The sequence below is a fragment of the Garra rufa genome, chromosome 14 (assembly GCF_049309525.1).
Source record: "Garra rufa chromosome 14, GarRuf1.0, whole genome shotgun sequence".
Lineage (NCBI taxonomy): Eukaryota > Metazoa > Chordata > Actinopteri > Cypriniformes > Cyprinidae > Garra > Garra rufa.
This window is the reverse complement of record NC_133374.1, coordinates 25,446,392-25,467,461: the sequence shown is the minus strand read 5'-3', so window position 1 is coordinate 25,467,461 and position 21,070 is coordinate 25,446,392. Positions and strand designations below refer to the sequence as shown.

Sequence of the window (21,070 nt, the reverse complement as noted above, 5' to 3'; positions counted from 1 at the left end):
TATATTCATATTTAAAACTAAAAAAAAGTTTCAGGAAATAATATACTCAAACTATATATTCACACATTTAAAAATGTAAAAAGATTCAGTAAATAATATATTCAAACTGTTTACACATTAAAAAAATGTTTAGGAAATAGCATATTCAAACAATATATTCATATTTAAAAATGAAAAAGATTCAGGAAATAATATATTTAAACTATATTTACACACTGAAAAATGAAAAAAAAAAGTTTGGGAAATAATATATTCAAACTATATTCACACATTTAAAAATTAATAAATGTTTAGGAAATATTATATTTAAACAATATATTCAAACATATTAAAAAAAAATTCAAACAACATTTTCACACATTCAAAATCGAATAAATTCTTGGGAAATAATATAATCAAACAATATATTTATATTTAAAAATGAAAAAAGGTTCAGGAAATAATATATTCCAACTATATTCACACATTTAAAAAAATTTAAATATTCAGGAAAATATACATTTAAACAATATATTCAAACATATTCAAAAATAAAAATAAAATGTTCAGAATATATTCAAACAATATTTTCACACATTCAAAATCAAAGAAATGTTCGGGAAATTATTAAACAATATATTCATATTTAAAAATTAAAAAAAAGGTATATATTCTACATATATATTCACGCATACAAACGGGGAAAAAAACATTCAGGAAATAATATATTCATTTCAAACTATATTCACACACATTTAAAAATGTTCAGGAAATAGTATATTTAAACAATATATTAATATTTAAAAATAGGTTAGAATTATAAGGTTCAGGAAATAATATATTCAAACTATATTTACACATTTAAAAATAAAAATAAAATTTCAGGAAATAAGATATTCACACTATGTTTACACTTAAAAATAAAAAAAATAAATGTTTAGGAAATAATTTATTCAAACAATATATTCACACATTTAAAAATGTTCAGGAAATAGTATATTTAAACAATATATTCATATTTAAATATAAAAAAGATTCAGGAAACAATATAAAATATAACTATATATTCACACATTTAAATATAAAAAATTGAGAAATAATATATTCTAACTTTTTAATGTGAATTAAAATGAAAAAAAAAATCTACAAAATAGTATAAAAGCATAAATAAAATTTATGTTGTTAAAAACAAACAAAGGGGATTACAAAAAGGGTACATCTCTGAAAAGCTAGCATGTGTGTTTTAAATTAGATTTTAAAATATATTGTTTGTCATTTTTCATTGTGGCACTTTATTAATTCAGAATGGATATTAATAACTACCCAGCTGGCACTTTTATGTGTTCAATAACCAGCTTCAAGTGTAAATATAATGCCTACAAAGCTCACAGAATTGATTTAGGCAAAAATCAATGGCCCACAAAAGGATGCAACACGATCTGCCAAAAAACTGCTGTTATTTGGTGAAAAAGCTGCTGGAAGAAGCGTGTGTCATATCTAGTGACAGGGCAACAGATGGTGGAGAGGCACCTCCTCCCCGCAAGCCAGCCGTAGGCAGCCACAATACTTTACAGCCATGCCAAAATTACAGCGGCACGCTCCAAAACACGGATCAACTTCACTCTTGGACATCTTGAGATGTGGACAAAGGAGAATCAAGGATTGCCTTCTCTGGCCTGGTCCAGGTCTGTGGGACTCTGGGCTTGACTCCTTGAGCTGAGGGAGCTTATCAGAGCTCTCATTACCAGAGAACAGGGATGATCAGAGAGAACAGATCCGTGGCTGGGAGCGATGCTCACATCCAACAATTCCTCTTGTTCTAATTATAGAATAACAAGCGGTGTGTCTGCCGAAATGCTCACATGCGGAATTAATTGATGGAGAGACTGTGCTTTATGAAAGAAGATGAGCTACCGACCAAATGAACATGAATTTATTGAACAACTGCTATTGATATTCATACATTTAGCATTGAGTGAGTCATGCCTGCCAGTGCCAACTCATTGTTACAATCCTGGGGTGTCATGGGTGTTTGCCAAGATGTTGCTATGTGGCTGATAGGATGTTCTGGATGATTTTTAGGACATTCCTTGACGGTTGCCTGGTGGCAAAACATTTGGGATAGTTCACCCAAAAAGGAAAATTCTGTCAATAATTACTCCCCCTCATGTCGTTCCAAAGCCGTAATACCTTTGTTTATATTCAAAACAGAAATTAAGATATTTTGATACAAATCTGAGAGCTTTCTGACCCTGCATAGACAGCAACACAACTGACACGTTCAGAATTAGATAAGAAAGCAGGCATTGCGATAACGGATTTTTGCCGATATGCAATATGGCGATATTTTTCAGATTCATTTTGTCCGATAGCCAATGTCAAAACAGATAGATTTCCTTTTGTTTGGAAACAACGCCAAGTCTCTCCACAATCTTAACATTGTGTTTTTTGCTTTTATTTTATTATAAGTTATCATCAAGTTTATTTAACGCCCCTAAATAAACTTAAACCACTATCAGCCAATTCCGATAATATTGTGCATCCCTCTAAGAAAGTATTATAGCGTTTACAATATCCGATATGCCGATATTTTCCAACTCATTCTGGCCGACAGTCAAATGTCAATACCGATATATTTCCTTTTGTCTGGAAACAACGTCAAGTCTCTCCACAATTTTAATGTTATTTGTGTATTTTAATTTTATTTTATTACAAGTAGGCCAAAAGCGCCCCCTAAATAAATAAACTTAAACTATTATTGTCCGATTCCGATATTGTTCCGATAATATTGTGCATCTCTATAAGAAAGTATTGTAGAGTTTCCGATATCCAATATGTCGATATGAGAATATATCTCATTTTGGCCAATACCCGAAGCCAGTACCGATATATTTCCTTTTGTTTGGAAACAACGGCAAGTCTCTTTACAATTTTAATGTTATTTGTGTTATTTTACTTTCATTTTATTACAAGTAGGCCAACAGCGTCCCCTAAATAAATTAACCTAAACCATTATCGGCCGATTCCCTATAAAGTATAGAGATTCTGATGCCGATATCAGTATTACATAGCTTCCGATATGGCGAAATTTAACTAATTTTGGCCTAAAGCCAATGCCAATACCGATATATTTCCTTTTGTTTGGAGAAAAAAAAAGTCTTAATGTTATTTGTCTATTTAAATTTTCATTTTATTACAAGTAGGCAAACAGCGTCCCATACATAAATAAACTTAAACCATTATCCGTTAATTCCAATATAGCTCCTATAATGTTGTACGCTCCTATAATGTTGTACATCCCTATAAGAAAGTAATAGAGTTTCTGATATCTTATATGCCAATGTTTTTCAACTCATTCTGACCGACAGCCAATGTCAATACTGATATATATTTCCTTTTGTCTGGAAACATGCCAAGTCTCTCCACAATCGTAATGTTTTTTTTGTGTGTATTTTACTTTTATTTTACTACAAGTAGGCCAACAAAATAAATAAAAAACATTACTGTCCGATTCCGATATTGTTTCGATAATATTGTGCATCCCTATAAGAAAGTATTATAGAGTTTCCGATATGCCAATATCAGTAATAAAGAGTTTCCGATATCCAATATGCCGATATTTTTCAATTCATTTTGGCCGATAGTCAATGACAATACAGATTTGCTTCCTTTTGTTTGGAAACAACACCAAGTCTCTACACAATCTTAAATGTTTTGTGTTATTTTACTTTTATTTTATTACAAGTAGGCCAACAGTGTCCCCTAAATAAATAAACCAATATTGGCCAGTTTCAATATCATTCTGATAATATTGTGCATCCTTATAAGGAAGTATTATAGAATTCCAATATCCGATATGCCAATATTTTTCAACTTATTTTGTCTGATAGCTGATGCCAATATATTTCCTTTTGTTTGAAAACAATGGCAAGTCTGATAATATTGTGCAACCCTACAAGACAGTATTATTGAGTTTCCGATATGCAATATTTTTCCACTGATTTTGGCCGATAGCTGATGCCAATACAGATACATTTCCTTTTGTTTGGAAACCAAATTTTAGAAAGTTTAGAAAGCATCATAGAGTTTCTGATATCCGATATGCCAATACCAGTATTATAGACTTCCGATATGCCGTTATTTTTTAACTTGTTTTGGCCAATAGCCGTTGCCAATACCGATATATTTCCTTTTGTTTGGAAACAACAGTCTCTCCACAATCTTAATGTTATTTGTGTTATTTTACTTTTATTTATTTTATTACAAGTAGGACAACAGTGTCCACTAAATAAATAAACTTAAACCATTATTGACCAATTCCGATATCGTTCCGATAATTTTGTGCATCCCTATAATCAAGTATTATAGAGTTTCCGATATGCTGTTATCAGCATTATAGAGTTTCCTATATTGGATATGTTGATATTTTTACCAAGCCTCTTCACAATATTAATGTTATTTGTGTATTTTCCTTCAATTTTAATAAAAGTAGACCAACAGAGCCCCCTAAAAAATAAACTTAAACCATTATCGGGCGATTTCGATATTGTTCCGACATTGCGCATCCCTGTAAGAAAGCATTGTTGGAGTTTCCAATATGCCAATATTTTTCAATTAATTTTGGCCTATAATGATGCCAATTCCTTTTGTTTGGAAACAATGCACAATGTTATTTGTGTATTTTACTTTCATTTTATTACAAGTAGGCCAGCAGCACCCACTAAATGAATAAACTTAAACCATTATCGGCCAATTCAGATAATATTGTGCATCCCTATAAGAAAATATTAGAGTTTCCGATATGTCGATATCAGTATTATAGAGTTTCTCTTAAGCCAATATTTTTCTACTCATTTTAGCAAATAGCCAATGCCAATCCCGATATATTTCCTTTTGTTTGGAAACGACGCCAAGTCTCTCTACAATCTTAATGTTTTTTGTTATTTTACTTTCATTGTATGACATGCAGGTCAACAGCGCCCCCTAAGATAATTAAATTTAAACCATTATAGGCAGATTCCAATATTGTTCCGATAATACTGTGCATGCCTATAAGAAAGTATTATAGAGTTTGCCTTTCAATTACACCTACTAACAACTGAAAGGCAAATGCTGTAATACATTTTAATATACCATTTATTTTGTTTGCCATTTTTTTTTTTAAATAATTTATTAGTAAGAAAAGTTAAATGAAGACACTCTGCTCTCAGTGCTGTCAAAATAAAGTTCCACTTCCAACACAACTTATAAGTCAATGTCAATATTTATTTATTTATTTTTTTTTAAAGCAAATATTCCCAGATAAATTAGTCTTAGCAATATATCAGTCATCTTTAGCACACTTGAGTTGCACGCTTCAAGTGTGAGAAATGTATGAGTAATGTTGCTCTGCGGAACAAAAAAGCATGTTTAAAAAATTATGGCAACCAATCAACGGGAACTGGAATGAATTGCGTACCAACATTCTTCAAAATATCTTCTTTTTGTGATCTCTTTAACAAGCTCCACTAATTACAAGATTGCATATGTGTAAGACTGAATATAAGCTTCATTCTTGAGGCTTTGTGGCTGTTCTGTGCAACTATATTTGATGATGGAGCTCAGAATGAAAAAAAAGCGGTAGTGACCCTGTTCCGTCATCATGTATTTACCGAGCGGTGGACGGAGGCAGTCAAGCAGAAAGACTAATGCATGTTCTCGTCAAGCTGTGGGTCCTGGATGACGCACTCGCTGCAGCCTGACGTAGCAAATTTTCTGCCATCAGACCAGAAGGGACATTCCTGATTGAGTGCCTCGAAATGCTGCCTGCTGGTCCACAGTGCTGCCCATAAAAAAAAAAAAAAAAGACTTAACCAACCCCAAAATAAACCACTCAATTTATAAGTTAATCGTGAGATGCAATATAAGCAAGAAGGAAGTCCAACAAGAAATGCTTTTAATGCTTTTAAGTAATAATACTGATATCTGCATTAGCACTATTGTACAAATACTAGGGAGCTTCTTGGCCAAAACTGAGATTGTTTTTCTCATTCATAGCATTTCCGTTGTCTCTGATGGTCCGACTGCCCGCGGACATTTAGCTCAAACTCTACATGAAACATCCGGGAGAAAAGAGACAACACGGCAGGGGTCATGACACATCCAGCTTCTGTTGGCCGAGTAAGTGTGAGGCATTTCAGGCAGGGGAGGTCACCCAGTCACACTGGACTCTCCATCTGTGTGTCTGTGCGTGCGTGTGAGTGTGTTTGGGTGGCACGTGCTTGTAAGTGAGAGAACAAGAGAGGGAGGAAAACAGACAGAAGGGGAGACAGCAAGAGAAAGAGGCAGAGAGGGGATGTGTGTGTGAGTGTGTCTATGAGTCAAAAAAAAAAAAAAAACTGAGCGAGAGAGAGATGAGACACAGCAAAAAGAACAGTAGGATACATGGGTAGACACTCGTCTTTCACTGTTACATGAAATGTGGTCCTGTCCAAAAAGAGGATACAAAATACGACCTTTGTTTTTAAAGAGGTCTTAGTTCAACAAATAGTAAACAAATCAATTTCCACAAATCGTCCACATCAGGAGGTCAGACTAAATAATATATAAAAAGCTGCAAACCTCATATAAAATACATGGAATCTGAAACACACTTTCTGTTTATTTTATATGAGGTTCGTAATGTTTTCGACCTTGATAATTCTAGGACAAGCAGATACATGTGTCGTTTTATTATTTGTCGGTCTGCAGAAAAAAAAAGATCATCGTTCATTACAATAAACGAGAACTCAAGTTTGAAACACAGGTAATTTATTCTTTTTTAATACAACAGTTCTTTCTGGTTCTATAATCTGATTCTATAAGCTGAGAGTAGTGTGATATTCTAGTGATAACAGAACTCCAACCGTTTCACTGTTTGTATCACTCCGCTTGCTGTATTTCTCACAGAGTGTGTCATGGCGGACACCCAAATCCACTATAATTTTATAAATAATACTGTTTTTGTCTCACAGAGTTTTTTAGGCGAGAATGTACTGTTTAGACTTCAAATAAGTGGCTTGTTTATAAAAATAATGTCTATTTGAAAAATTCAGCTTCGATGTTTTCATGATCCCGCCTAGAGCAGCCTTACCTCTGCCAGTTCTTTTGGAATTTGCCACTGGCTCTGATGTTTCTATAGTGGTTAAACATGAAATATAACTCATTTTAGGTCAGCAAATAGTTTTGGCTGAGGGCAAAATCTCATTGCGTTATATTTTATGTAACTTCAATGCTGTATATCAGAGCGCTGCCTTTGTACTTTTGACTGAACTGCCCAGCAACTTTTATGATGGTTATTGTTGTTGTTGTTTCTTAAATATTATTATTCAATAAATATTACTCTATGTAAATAATAGTAGTATTTAATAACAGTATCACAGCCGTGGCAATATTCCACCATATTACATGGCTATGAGTGTGATATTGCTCATAGGCACGTATATGTAAACATGGACCACAAAACCAGTCATAAGGGTCAATTTTTTTCCACATATAAAATTAAACTCGCTTGAAAAAAGCTTGTTACATTATGTTTTTTATAAAAAAACACAAGATTTTTGCCATTCCTTATTTCAGGAAAGTGGCACATACTTTGTTTTCAAGAGGCAGGAATGCAATGCAATTCAATCCAATACAAATAATTTCTAAAAAGCAAACAATTCAAAGGTTAACTATGTCTTTAGTAATTAATGCTTTGTAAATGCCTGCAAGGACTATGGACTTTTTGGAGATGTGAGCTCCAGGGGTTCAGTGGGCATTTAGCACTTATGAACCCGCGAACAGCAGCCTTACCTCGGCCAGTTCTTTTGGAATTTGCCACTGGCTCTGATGTCTCTATAGTGGTTAAACATGAAATATAATTAGTTTTGGGTAAATCTAACGAGCAGTCTTAGGTCTCATTAATCTATTATTTGTTCCAGATTAAATAATTTTGTCTGAGGGCAAAATCTCATTGTGTTATTTCATGTAACTTCAATGTTGTATATCAGAGCGCTGCCTTTGTACTTTTGACTGAACTGCCTAGCAACTTTTATGATGGCTGTTGACGTTTCTTAAATATTATTATTCAATAAATATTACTATGTAAATAATAGTAGTATTTAATAACAGTATCACAGACGTGGGGATATACAGCCATGTTGCACAGCTATGAGTGAAAGTGAATTTTCTGAAAGCTTAATAAATAAACTTTCAATTGATGTATGGTTTGTTAGGATAGGACAATATTTGGCTGAGATACAACTATTTGAAAATCATGAATCTGAGGGTGCAAAAAAAATCTAAATAGTGAGAAAATCGCCTTTAAATGAAGTTCTTAGCAATGCATGTTACTAATCAAAATATCTCCATGGAACATGATCTTAACTTAATATCCTAATGATTTTTGGCATAAAATAAAAATCAATAATGAGGGTCCATGATAGGACCTACTTAAGACTGGTTTTGTGGTCCAGGGTCACACAAGCTTTTTATTTTCTCATTTTAAAAAAAAACATGTTTTTTTGCCATACCATATTTCTGGAAAGTGGCACATACTCTCTGTTTTCAAGAGGCAGGAATGCAATGCAATTCAATCCAATACAAATAATTTCTAAAAAGCAAACAATTCTAAGGTTATCCATGTCTTTAGCAATTAATGCTTTGTAAATGCCTGCAAGGACAAATAACTTTACAAATGCTTGAGAAAGAATTAGCTCTACATAAATTCAAAGGCAAAGAAAAAAAAAGAAGGAAAAAAAAAAACCTTCAGCTCAAGTGACCCTTGAAGCGCGTAAAATCACAACGTTGCTCATTTCACATGCCAAACGTGTATGCGAATAGTTAGCCATAATTCACTACCAAAATACAGCCTCTAATTGCATTTCTTAATTCAGTCTCTCAATGTTTTTTAGCAGTAGACAGATGCTATAAAGACATCAAGCCCAGAGAAAAAATTAACACCAACATCAACCCTGCGAAGAGAGAACATGCCCTCGGGGGAAGAAGAAGAAGCCAGTGAAAAATCAGAAGCTTTAATAATGAAAAGACTACTGCCAAAGAACGGATGTTTTTGACTGCAATGTGTGCAATACATTTGTGTGAAGTACACTGAAATCTTATTAGTAGCAAATAATGCATATTAGAATAATTTCTGGAGGATCGTGTGACACTGAAGACTGGAGTAATGATGCTAAAACTTCAGCTTTAAGAGGAATAAATTACATATTAAAATGTTTTAAAATATAATACCGTTAATCCAAATCGTAATAACATTTTTGAATATTACTGTTTTTGCTGTATTTTTTTTTAAATGTTACTGATATCAAACTCTTTAAAGGAGTATAGGCACAAAAATGTACAGATAATGTACTCACCCCCTTGTCATCCAAGATGTTCATGTCTTTCTTTCGTCAGTTGTAAAGAAATGATGTTTTTTGAGGAAAACATTTCAGGATTTCTCTCCATATAATGGACTTCTATGGTGCCCCCAAGTTTGAACTTCCAAAATGCAGTTTAAATGCAGTTTCAAAGGGCTCTAAATTATCCCAGCCGAGAAAGAAGGGTCTTATCCACCAAACGATTGGTTATTTTCTAAAAACGTTTACAATTTATATATTTTTTAATCTCTACACAGAGTATACACAGAGCTAGACAAGACGAGCATTTGAGGTTTAAAAAAAAAAAAAAAAAAAAAAAAAAAATTATATATATATATATAAAAATTGTAATTATTTTTTAGAAGATAACCAATCATTTTGCTAGATAAGACCCTTCTTTCCTTGGCTGTGATCGTTTAGAGCCATTTGAAGCTGCATTTTGGAAGTTCAAACTCGGGGGCACCATAGAAGTCCATTATATGGAGAGAAATCCTGAAATGTTTTTTCTCAAAAAACGAAAAAAAAAAAAAAAAGAGACATGAACATCTTGGATGACAAGGGGTTGAGTACATTATCTGTACATTTTTGTTCTGAAAGTGAACTACTTCTTTAACTGTAGTGGACCATTCTACACAAATATACAATCACCTGTTTCCTAAGAAACATCCATTTTTCCCACTAGTGCTTTTAAGGCATTGCATTTTGACTGAAGATGATAATCCATAACACTCTCTTAAACACCTCTTAGTTGAAGGATATCATAGACCAGTAAACCTGAGAGCTTGACTGTAATTATTTGCCAGTTTCCAGGCCAACACGGTTAGGCCACGTCCATAAGTGCACTATCCTTGACAGACACCACATTCCAGCAATCTCCTTCTGAATAAAAACAACATCCACAGTACATTAGCCACCTATTATTTTGGAAACATATAGCGTTATGACAGCACATTGAAAACCAGAAGTCATACAGTAAATAGCATTCATTACAGGGATACGTTAAGAAAAAGGCCTGGTCTCATTAGGCATGAACGTGCTGCTGTTCCTCCAGCATTCTGCAGGCCTAAATCTGCCAGCTATACTCATGATCAAAGGTGAGGCCAAGCAGAAGAGCTACATCCCAGGGAGCCATTTAGTCAAACAGGACGTCCTGCAAAACTCAGAGCTCATTCCCAGACATTGGCGTCGTTTACTGCTGGCCATGTTACTGCCATCCAACATCACTGCGAGGGACACAGCCCTATTGTTTCACAGAAAATATAGTTCATATAGTCATCGCATATAGCATAAGCATCAGTAATGCGTCATGTCCTTTTATAACATCTGCCGCAGCTCTCTGGGAAACGATTGTGGAGGTTTAAAAGCGTCCACTGGGATGCAACATGTCAGACAACAGGATAAGCATGTGATCTCTGCTGTACCGAACAATCACGGCTGAGGGCTTTATGGTTTCAACGATTCGGTTGCACATATGGGGAGGCCCTAGACATGAATTTACCACCAAATGGTGTTGAAACGCTGAATGTAGCATGTCTTCGCCCCTGAAGGCCTTTCCGGATTATCCAGCTTAGTGACATATGCTATCGCTACACTGGCTGAACCTTGAAATAGAAGCAGGTCACCAAGAATGACCCCTGGGGAAAAAAATGTTTAGGCTGCTTTAAGTCACAGCATGCCAGATATATGATACTGGGTTCAATGAATATGGATTGTCCAGATCTATTTTTCGAAATCAGGTATTTAAAACACAATAAAAACTGGTGGTCAGCATGCCAACATATAGCAACATTGTGCTTCGGGCGTCCCGAGTTCGAGTCCTAGCTCATGGACCTTTTCCGATCTTTCCGCCTTTCTCTCTCACTTCGCTTCCGGTCAAAGTCTTATCAAAAGTCTAAAAAAAACAAAAATGCATTTAAAAAAAAAAATGCTAATCATACTTACGTGAATGTAGCTTTTATATGAGCTTGTTTTTCATTTCTGAATTAAAATTCATTTTAAATGTTTTATGAAAAAGGTTTCACTTATTCATTTGAAAACCTGTATGCCTAGCCAAAGTCATGCGGTGTGACATGACTTTGAAAAAAAAAAAAAAAAAATGGACCAAGATAAAAAGGTGGGGGGAAAAATAGAATAAAAGAATACTTTTAATCAAGAGGAACCCTGCAGACCCTCATGACTTCTTGTCAAGTTCAATAGTGTATTAAAATATCACATAATTTGAACTATAAGACACAAATTCTAAGGTCATGTGGTGCGACTCCCTAAAAATGTAATATTTATGAATTATTACTTTTTTTTTTTCATAGGATGGTGTCAACTAACTGTGAGACTTAAAGGGGTCATTGGATGCCCATTTTTTTCACAAGTTGATATGATTCTTTAGGATCTTTATGAGAAGCCTTTAACATACTTTGGTTAAAGTTTCTCAATGGTAGTCAGTGTTTCCCCTAGGTTTCCAGTGTTGGAGGGGGGGGGGGGGCGGTAGCCAACGTTACTTTTTTTCCCCCCGGTACTTTACCCTACTTTGTGAAATAACGAAAACATTATTATAGACTTATTCAGTGGAAAAATAAGTCCAAAACTCTCTATTTTAACATTTTGAACAATAGGGCTCTACCAACTTTTGCTTTTTTTTTTTTTTTTAATTCTTGTGTGTATTATTTTTTCTCATAATCAAATTAAAAGTATAAACATTTATTTATTTTTAATCAAATGAAAAATAAACCCTTTTAATTTTTGGCAAACAAACAGAGGTTTACTGTTAAAATCAATAAATAATAATAATTTAACATTTAAATAATAATTGTAGTATTTTTTCTACAATTAAGTGGTTAATCTTGTTATATTTATTTTTATCATATATATTGTTTCATGTCAATTATTTAAATAGGAATATATAAACAACTACATTATACTGTACAAAAGTAATACAAGACTAATGTTCTGTTACATGTTACTTTTATTTTGACAGGTTGCCTTGAAGTTTCTGTGTGTGTACAGCATGTTATGATGCTAGTTTTCTCAAATGAAACGGTAAAAGTGACACTCACAGCAGCTTTGGATATTGAGTTTATCTGTTCATGCGAGATGCAAATGCCCAAAATTAGCGGGAGCGTCACGTGTGCTTCAGTATATGCGTGTAGTAAAAGCGCGTCTCCACCATTCATACATACAGAGGCAAACGGAGCATGCAGGATTCATATTGAAACGGTCTTTTTGCATTTCAGTTTTCACAGACACTAGTCCATATCGCGATTTGAATGAAGTAACAGACCAACTTTTGATTTATTAATCCAAAAATCGACGAATTTACGTGGCATTTCGCGCTATAGTAGATTCGGTTTTTATGAATGGAGTCCGCGATCCCGTCTGTGTTTTCGCAGATGAGACATAAACACGCGATCATGTAAAGACAGAAATGACATGCCTTCGTGTAAATAAGATAAATAACACAAGGCAATTTAGTTTGTTTAATAAAAGAACAATGTATAGCCCTGTTCTATAGGAAAGATAACCTTAATGACTTCTATTGTGATCTGACGCTATATCAAAAATAAAATGAACTTGACATTCAAGGGGGGCGGGGGGTGCCGTTGGGGGGGCGGGGCGCCCCCCTAAGATAATGGTAGGGGAAACACTGGTAGTGTAAAAAACACTATTTTTACCTTGTCAAAATCAGCCCTTTTTAGAGCAAGATATTCTGTTGCATGTTCCTTTAAATGCTGCTGTGGGATGACGGGCTGTAATGTTTACTTTAGCCACGTTTAGCTGTGAAACTTGCTAACTAGCACATTATTAAAAAAGGTCATTTGCAAAGATGCATAAAAAACCCTTATACACACTTCTGCTGTGGGTGAAACTGTATCACACATGATTTGCATGAACATAGACGCATATGTAGATCGGGATCGGCGATGTCCTTTCAAAAACGAAAGTAATGTTAATCCTCTGCATCTTCAGCGGCTCAGATGTCGGGAGTAAATGACGACTGCTATGTTCATTATTACATCCAACAACAGAACACCTCAGCCTCTGCACCTGAGCCAACACAATGGTGACCGGAGTCGGACTGTTTCGGCTCGGTGAGGGCGGGTCTAAGGTAAGGCGCTCATGTCAATCAACTATCGTGGGAGCGGCCTCTGTCGGTGTGTCGTCATTGACGTCATTGAGATTAAAAAATACCACTGGATGGATTTTTATCATTGTAGAGCGGTTGTGTACACAAACTGCCAACACACAATGTTCAAACAACATGTAAAAGTGAGTTTTGCATCCAATGATCCCTTTAAGAGTGAGGAAACGAAACTGCTATCGTTATCATTTTATCACCCAGCCCTAGTTACACCACATGACATTTTTGAGTCATTGCATTGAAATGTTTCTTACATTTAAACATTTTTCAGAACCATAGAAAAAAAACATGAATACATAAAAGCATTTCTAAGAACGTATCATGTTTTTTTTATACTAGATTTTTGACCCAACACTGGCTTATGGAGGGGTTAAGGCTAAGTGCAAACCATAAATCCACTTTTTGAGCCCGCTGTTAATGCAGACATAAAATAACAGCATTCGAGTGAAACATCAAATGCAGATGCGCAAATCTCATCAGCGATGAGGAGACAGATTCCAGTCACACTTTGTGCATGACAACCACTCTCGGCGAGTTTGTGTGGGTGTACGGCGGTAATGATCAAGGGAAATTGATCTGTCAGTGCAACATCTGTCCTGTTAAATCCCATTTTCTTTAGGCCACAATTTCATCTCCTCGTATTCAAAAGCGAGGATGCGAGATCAGTCTGTCGTGTTTCCGGATCTGTGGGGTTACATCATATTTATTGTTTTTGTCTTGCTCAGGCCCTCCGAGTCAGGCCAGGCTATCTCTACCAGAGCTAATTAAAAGCCCAATGAGAGCTTAACTGCATATCAGGAGATTACGTCACAAAGATGACTCATGCCCACAGCCTGGGGAAGTGCATCATGTGACCGCAGGGCTCCGCCCATCTCGTCTCTCAGATGACACTGATGAGGTCCCAGAGCATCTCCGGCAGCACAGCCTTGTGTTTTCCTCTCATCATCAAAACAATGACATAAGAGTGGGGGATGCTAAGCCAAGCACCACTGTTCTTATTGCTCTTTTGCTTTATTAAATTTCATAACTGAGAATTAAACCTTATATGCAAAGAAATGATTCATAAAAAAGTTTATAGACTTAAGGAGAAACCCATAGAGAGCAGAATATCACAGAGACTTAAGGGTGGGCAACATAAACTAGAATTGGACTTGGACAGCTACATAGCAACCAAACAGAATACCTTAGGAACCACATAGCAAGCCCTGGCAACCATCCACAGCACCCTGACTCTGTGGTAGTGAGTTTTAAAGAGGCAATTTTGGAAAATTAAAGTCTAGCTCTTAATTGTTACAGAGGGGTGCGAGTAAACAAATTAAACAGGTAATAATCAATCTCTTTAAAGAGACAAAATGAAAATTGCGTTGTGATTTAATCACCTCATGTTGTTCCAAACCCATGAGACTTTTGTTCATCTTTAAAACACAAATAATGTTTATATATTCTCTCATCCTCTTTGTCTGTCTGCTGAAAGTCCATGCAACCAAAAACCAATAGCTACCAATAGATGTTTACATCAATTAGTGATCAGACTGATGGCTCAATTGGATTGAAAAGCCTTCATGTAAACACCTGAATCAATCGGACTGAGGTCGATCTGAATGAAACTTCGATTGGATATAAAGGGATGGTGTACACCTGAATTAATCAATAGGAAAGAAAATTAAGCATGTAAATGTTTGAATATGACAATTTTATCTTGAACATACGCGCAGTGCCAAGATGCATTTGTTTATCAAAGCCTAGTCTCAGCCTCAGACGTCACGCCCACGGAACGTTGGCTAAACGTCTGATGCATATGGTACACTTAACTGGAAACACTTCAGGAATGTCGAAGTCGTGATCTGATTAGTTGAATTTGATCGGATATCCGGAACACGCGAGTGTCGTGTTTATTTTCGGTCCGCCGGGAAACAAAGCGCAAACTGATTTACTCGCGTTTTGCTAAAAGTGCTTATGCAGACACCGTTGTTGTTATACACATTTGCGACGTTCGCGAACAAATTACTGACTTACTGCTTGTTCTCCCTCTTCTTCGTTAACTTTCAATGCTGGTTATTTCAATGACTGACTTGTTGCATGCCAGTCTTTTGTTGTGGGAGCATTTCTACACCCCGAAACGTGACGCTGAACGAAACGAACTGTGATTGGTTGTTTGACATGTCGGTCAAACGGCCTTATGGGTGGGCCTTGGCCAATTAAAGCTGCCATGAATTCCAGACCTTCAGCCGTCAGTCTGAAGGTCTGGCTACGCGAGACTAATCAAAACCCTACTTTTTACATACACTTTACTACTACAAACTTGTATACAGTGGTGGTGTATACATCTTTTGCTGTAGTATGTCAGTAGGAAATATCAGTTCACACTTCCAAACATTTATTTTGCCATTGTAAAAATCCAGTGAGATTTTTGTTTGCACAAGGAGTCTGACAACAGCCAGTGCTCCAGACCTCCAGATCTGATCTCATCATCTTCAAGTCTGTCTGGAATGACAGAAGAAACAGAACAAACGGAGACAGACTAAATCCAGTGGAGCTGTGGCAACATCTCCAAGATGCTTCAAGAAACCTACCTGCAAAGTTACCTGAAAATCCATGCACCTAGGGCAAAAGCTGCTTTAAACGCAAAAGGATGGTCACGCCAAATGCTGATTTAATTTAGTTTATAGAAGTTAACTGATAAAGAAAATCTATTTACAACAGCATTCTCATTTCCCAGCATTTTCACACAAGTACCTAAAACTTTGAACAGTAGCTTTGCAGGCAGATTTCTTGAAGCATTTGGATTTAGTCTGTCTCAGTTTGTTCTGTTTCTTCATGTCATTCCAGACAGACTGGATGATGATGAGAACAGATCTCTGTGTGGAGCACTGGCTGTTGTCAGACTTGTGCAAACCAAAATCTCACTGGATTATTACAATTAATGGCAAAACTAGTGTTTGGAAATGTAAACTGATAATTCCTACTGACACACTACCGCAAAAGATAGAAATAACTGATTTAAAACCATTTTTAGCTGGCGAAAATACTAGTGTTCCAATCATTTTGGCCACCACTGTATTTTTATCTACATCTTGTGAACTGCTCAGTGGAGTATCTGCTAATAAAAACATATTTTTTACGACATATTCTAACATATTTGGCAATATGGCAAAAATTACAATTATATTCATGGTAGCTCCAGTGGCATTATAGCAGTGGCTTTCTCTGGTTCTGAAAGCAGTTTTGTTTAGAATAAACAAAGGCACATGAGATAAAAATATGATTTGCATTACAAGGTTTGGGGTTCATAGACACTTTCTGAATCCAAAACCGGATTGGATTCATTTGGACTGAGGTGCATGTAAAGATACTTAATTTGGTTTTGTTCTCACACGTCGAGCAAACACATTTGCGCTTTTGTGTTTACCATATTTCATAAGGTCCATGCTCAATCAATGTTCATATATAAAGAAAACCCTAAATTACATCTGTTCATCATGTAAAGCAATTGTGTCTTCTCAGAAGATTTTACCAATTAATATAGATTACATTTTGCTATTTCTTTATTAACATTTTGAAGGGAGGGCAATGGTGAGACAGAAACCTTACAGGTTTTATTAAAAATACCTTCATCTGTATTTCAAATACGAACATGGGTTTGGGATAACATGAAGATATATCGATTTTATAGGTTTCATTTTACTACTAAATGTGCATTACATTTAACATTTTATGGCCAAAATGCTGTCAACTCAATAGGCATCTATTCAAATTTTACATGCTGGACACAAGGTAAAACATCCACACACAAATTTTGCAGCATATTCATGTTTAGTAATCTCTGAACATGGAAATTTGCCACATTGACTAATATAAAGCTACTTGGTTTCTAAGTAACCTCTAAGTAAGAGATGCTGCACCACATTTGTGAACATTGCCCACAGATTTTCTGTTAAGTTTTGCTAATGTGACCATGTCTTCACCCTTTAAGTGTTTCATCAATAGAGCTGTTGTCTTGAAAGCCAAGGGCTTATAAGCATTTTAAAAACTTTTTTTTTAAAAGAGTATTTTGGTATATGAATAAAAAATAAAAAAAATACATTACTGTAAGAGACTTTCACAAAAATGTGACCTTGGACCACAAAACCAGTCTTAAGTAGCATGGGTATATTTGTAGCAATAGCCAAAAATATTTTTTTTTTCTTTAATGCCAAAAATCATTAGGATATTCAGTAAAGATAACGTTCCATGAAAATATTTTGTAAATTTCCTACCGTAAATATATAAAAATAATTTTTTTGATTAGTAAAATGCATTGCTAAGGGGTCATTCCAGCTGGAATCATCAAATGGTCCCCACCTGAGTCTGACCCCCTCAGATTTGTCTGAAAAAAATATGTGAGATGGGTAATATGTCCAATAGATCATATACAAAATTTCAGATCTCTACTGTGCATACTTTTTTTTACAAAAAAATCTGCAAAAAGTTTGTTTTTTACCCCGTTTTGGCATCACAGTCTGAGTGACCATGTTTAGACTGAAATATCTCCAGAACTAGTTGTGCCAGGTCCATGAAATTTTCGGGGCTAAGAGTCCTAGTCCAGAACAGCATGAATGCTGGCCATGTCTTTCACATCAGACAATAGAGTCTTATGGATGTTGAGATATTAAGGTCCAAAAATAATTTTTAAAGAAAATCATTACAGAAAAATGAGGCAAAAGCCCATCCCAATTTTTTTTTTTTATATTTTATCAATAAGAACATGCTCTTTCAAAAAAAAAAAAAAAAAAGTTTCATGTTCACACCTGGTGTCATTCATGGGAAATATTGCTCTGAACATTGGTGTAAACGAGGTTTTTCAATTTTTGGACCTTAATATCTCAACATCCATAAGACTCTATTGTCTGATGTCAAAGGATGTGAAAGAGATGGTACATATCAGACCATTTACCAAGTTTGATGCTTATACATTGAAAATTGAGGTTTCTATGGACATCTGAAAACCCTTAAAGTAATAGTTTCGAAGAAAATAGAGGGCCAGCATTCAGGTGTAAATTCAGTAACAATGCTGTGAGTTGTAATTCGTGCAGTTCTGGACTAGGACTCTTAGCCCAGAAAATTTCATGGACCTGGCACAACTAGTTCTGGAGATATTTCAGTCTGAACATGGTCACTCAGACTGTGATGCCAAAACGGGGTAAAAAACAAACTTTTTTACAGATTTTTTTGTGAAAAAAGTACGCACAGTAGAGGTCAGAATTTTTGTATATGATCTACTGGGCATATTACCCATCACATGGATTTTTTTTCAGACAAATCTGAGGAGGTCAGGTGGGGAACTTTTCCAAAATTTGATGATTCCAGCTGGAATGACCCTAAGAACTTCATTTGGACAACTTTAAAGGAGATTTTCTCAATATTTAGATTTTTTTGCACCCTCAGATTCCAGATTTTCAAACAGTTGTATCTCAACCAAATAACGTCATATCCTAACAAACCATACATCAACGGAACATTTATTAATGGTTTTGTGTTCCAGAGTCACAAATTTTCAACTCAATTAAACGGAACTTGTTAAAAAGCTGCTACTTAAGGACTACAACTAGGGATGAGAGTTTACATGCTTGACAAAACTTTTAGTAATGACTTACTTTTGTAGAAACAAAACACAGCGGCTTTAAAAATGTACATTTGGGGAATAAAATATAATTGGTGTGGTCTCTTAAAATAAGGTTAACCACTGATTTTAATTCACTCATAAATCCAAAACGCTAAAAGCCCTGCAGGAAATTCCGTAAGGAACCCAAGACGAATTACCCAATACCCACATTTGCGGTCTTGTGAGCAAATACACGCCACAGGAAGTAAATATGCAGATCTGTCCCACGTCTGATGGAAAACATACACTCTAATACAGAACCGACACACACAGTATTTAAGGCTATGCGTATCCCATCATTCATCATGATCAAGAACTCATGTGCCTCAGAATAATTGATATTACTTGAGATTTGGTAGTAAAACAAAGTGCTTGCTCATTTTTATTGGTGTTTTAAACACTTGCAATTGCCTTTTATTACTTCATTAGAAGAACCACAATTAATGTTACACATGAACTACTGAAGGCATTCAGAAGTTCAAAGTGTAAACATTGAACAATCTGTAAAATGTGTAAATAAATCTCCATAAAAACTTTACTTATATTTTTGAAAACTTTATATTGTAACTAAATGTCATTGGGTAGTCAAAAGTTCCACACACACTTGTGCACTTGATAAATGTAAGTGCAAACATTTGTAAACAAAATAAATAAATGGATTAATTGACATACAAAGGTAATGTAAATTGGCCATAAATTTATATAAAATGACTTTGATAACATATTCATAACTGTAACGTAGTTGGGATTCCGCGTTGCACATGAGGTAATACACAAAACAGTAATTACATCATAGACAGTTCCCGCCCAAACTCGCTGATTGGATCTTTCTCGACTCGTGCAGCAGGTGGATTGCCAAGAAATTCATCCCACCACTGTCCCATAAGGATTTACAGAGGATCAATGGAAATCAATGCGATTCTTTTGAATCCTTCTGCTATCTTCCAGAGGCTTTAACTCGGTGCACAAGTACATGGCTGCTTATAATATTAGCTCAGATAATCCGATCTAGTTAAAGGACAGGTTCCATTGTCAAAGCCCCTTGGATCGAGCCTAGCAAATTAGCTCACAGCAGTGCCTATAATCTGTATTATAAGAATACTTACATTATCAGGCATGCAGTAATGTAAACAACACACTGACTCACACAAACATGCAACAGTGTTGATCAATAAGCACAGCAGAATTCAAACAGGTCCACGGATGCACCTGCCACTACATCACTGAGGATAAAAGTAGCATGCAAATCAGAAAAACGCACAAAACCCTAGCTATAAATTATATAACTGTTTGTATTTCGTTTGCGGTTATTGCATAACACTTGAACGCGGTCTTACCTGCGCTGCCAAAGAAAAGAAGCACCAAGATTATCGCCTTGGTCGGAAACATTGCAATCCCTTTATGACACACAGTGTGTTTACTGTTTATTATTGTCTTCCGTAATTGAAACGAAGAATTCGTAATCCGCAAAATGATGCCCGCGAAGTTTCCACGAAGTTTTCTAAACGGGATGTGAATATGGACGAGGATCCTTATCGTTGGACTGTATTGATATTGTTGCGGGTTAAATTCGCATGCCCATATGTCGCGCGCTGAGACTGAGAGGCAAGAGCGCGTGCACACGACGCTTCAAGATGCACGCGAATTAATCCACCCAATCAGCGGCGCCTCTGAGGAAAGACAACGATATGATCAAATAATAGGCTGAACCCAACCTGGAAACTAAACACGACCACCACCTCGACCACATACACCTGGACTGCCCAGAGTAAGGAACGTGAGAGGAAAATCAAGTCATATATAACATTAAAAACAAATATTTTTCTTATAGGTTTAGGTTTAATCAGATGCGGATATTTAAAGGAATAGTTCAAGCAAAGATAAACATTCTGTCAGTATTTACCCACTCTCTTGTTGTTCCAAATGTGTAAAATGTAAAAA

At 35.4% G+C, this 21,070-nt stretch overlaps 1 protein-coding gene across 1 annotated transcript in view; it reads right to left on the bottom strand.

Moving 5' to 3' along the window:
• The window catches only part of ncam1b (neural cell adhesion molecule 1b), a 159,539-nt gene extending 138,794 nt beyond the window's left edge, over positions 1-20,745 (bottom strand). The window contains 1 exon segment of the mRNA XM_073818210.1: positions 20,467-20,745. Coding sequence (XP_073674311.1) covers positions 20,467-20,518 — 52 coding nt within the window. The 5' untranslated portion in view covers positions 20,519-20,745.
• Between the last annotated feature and the right edge of the window lie 325 nt (positions 20,746-21,070).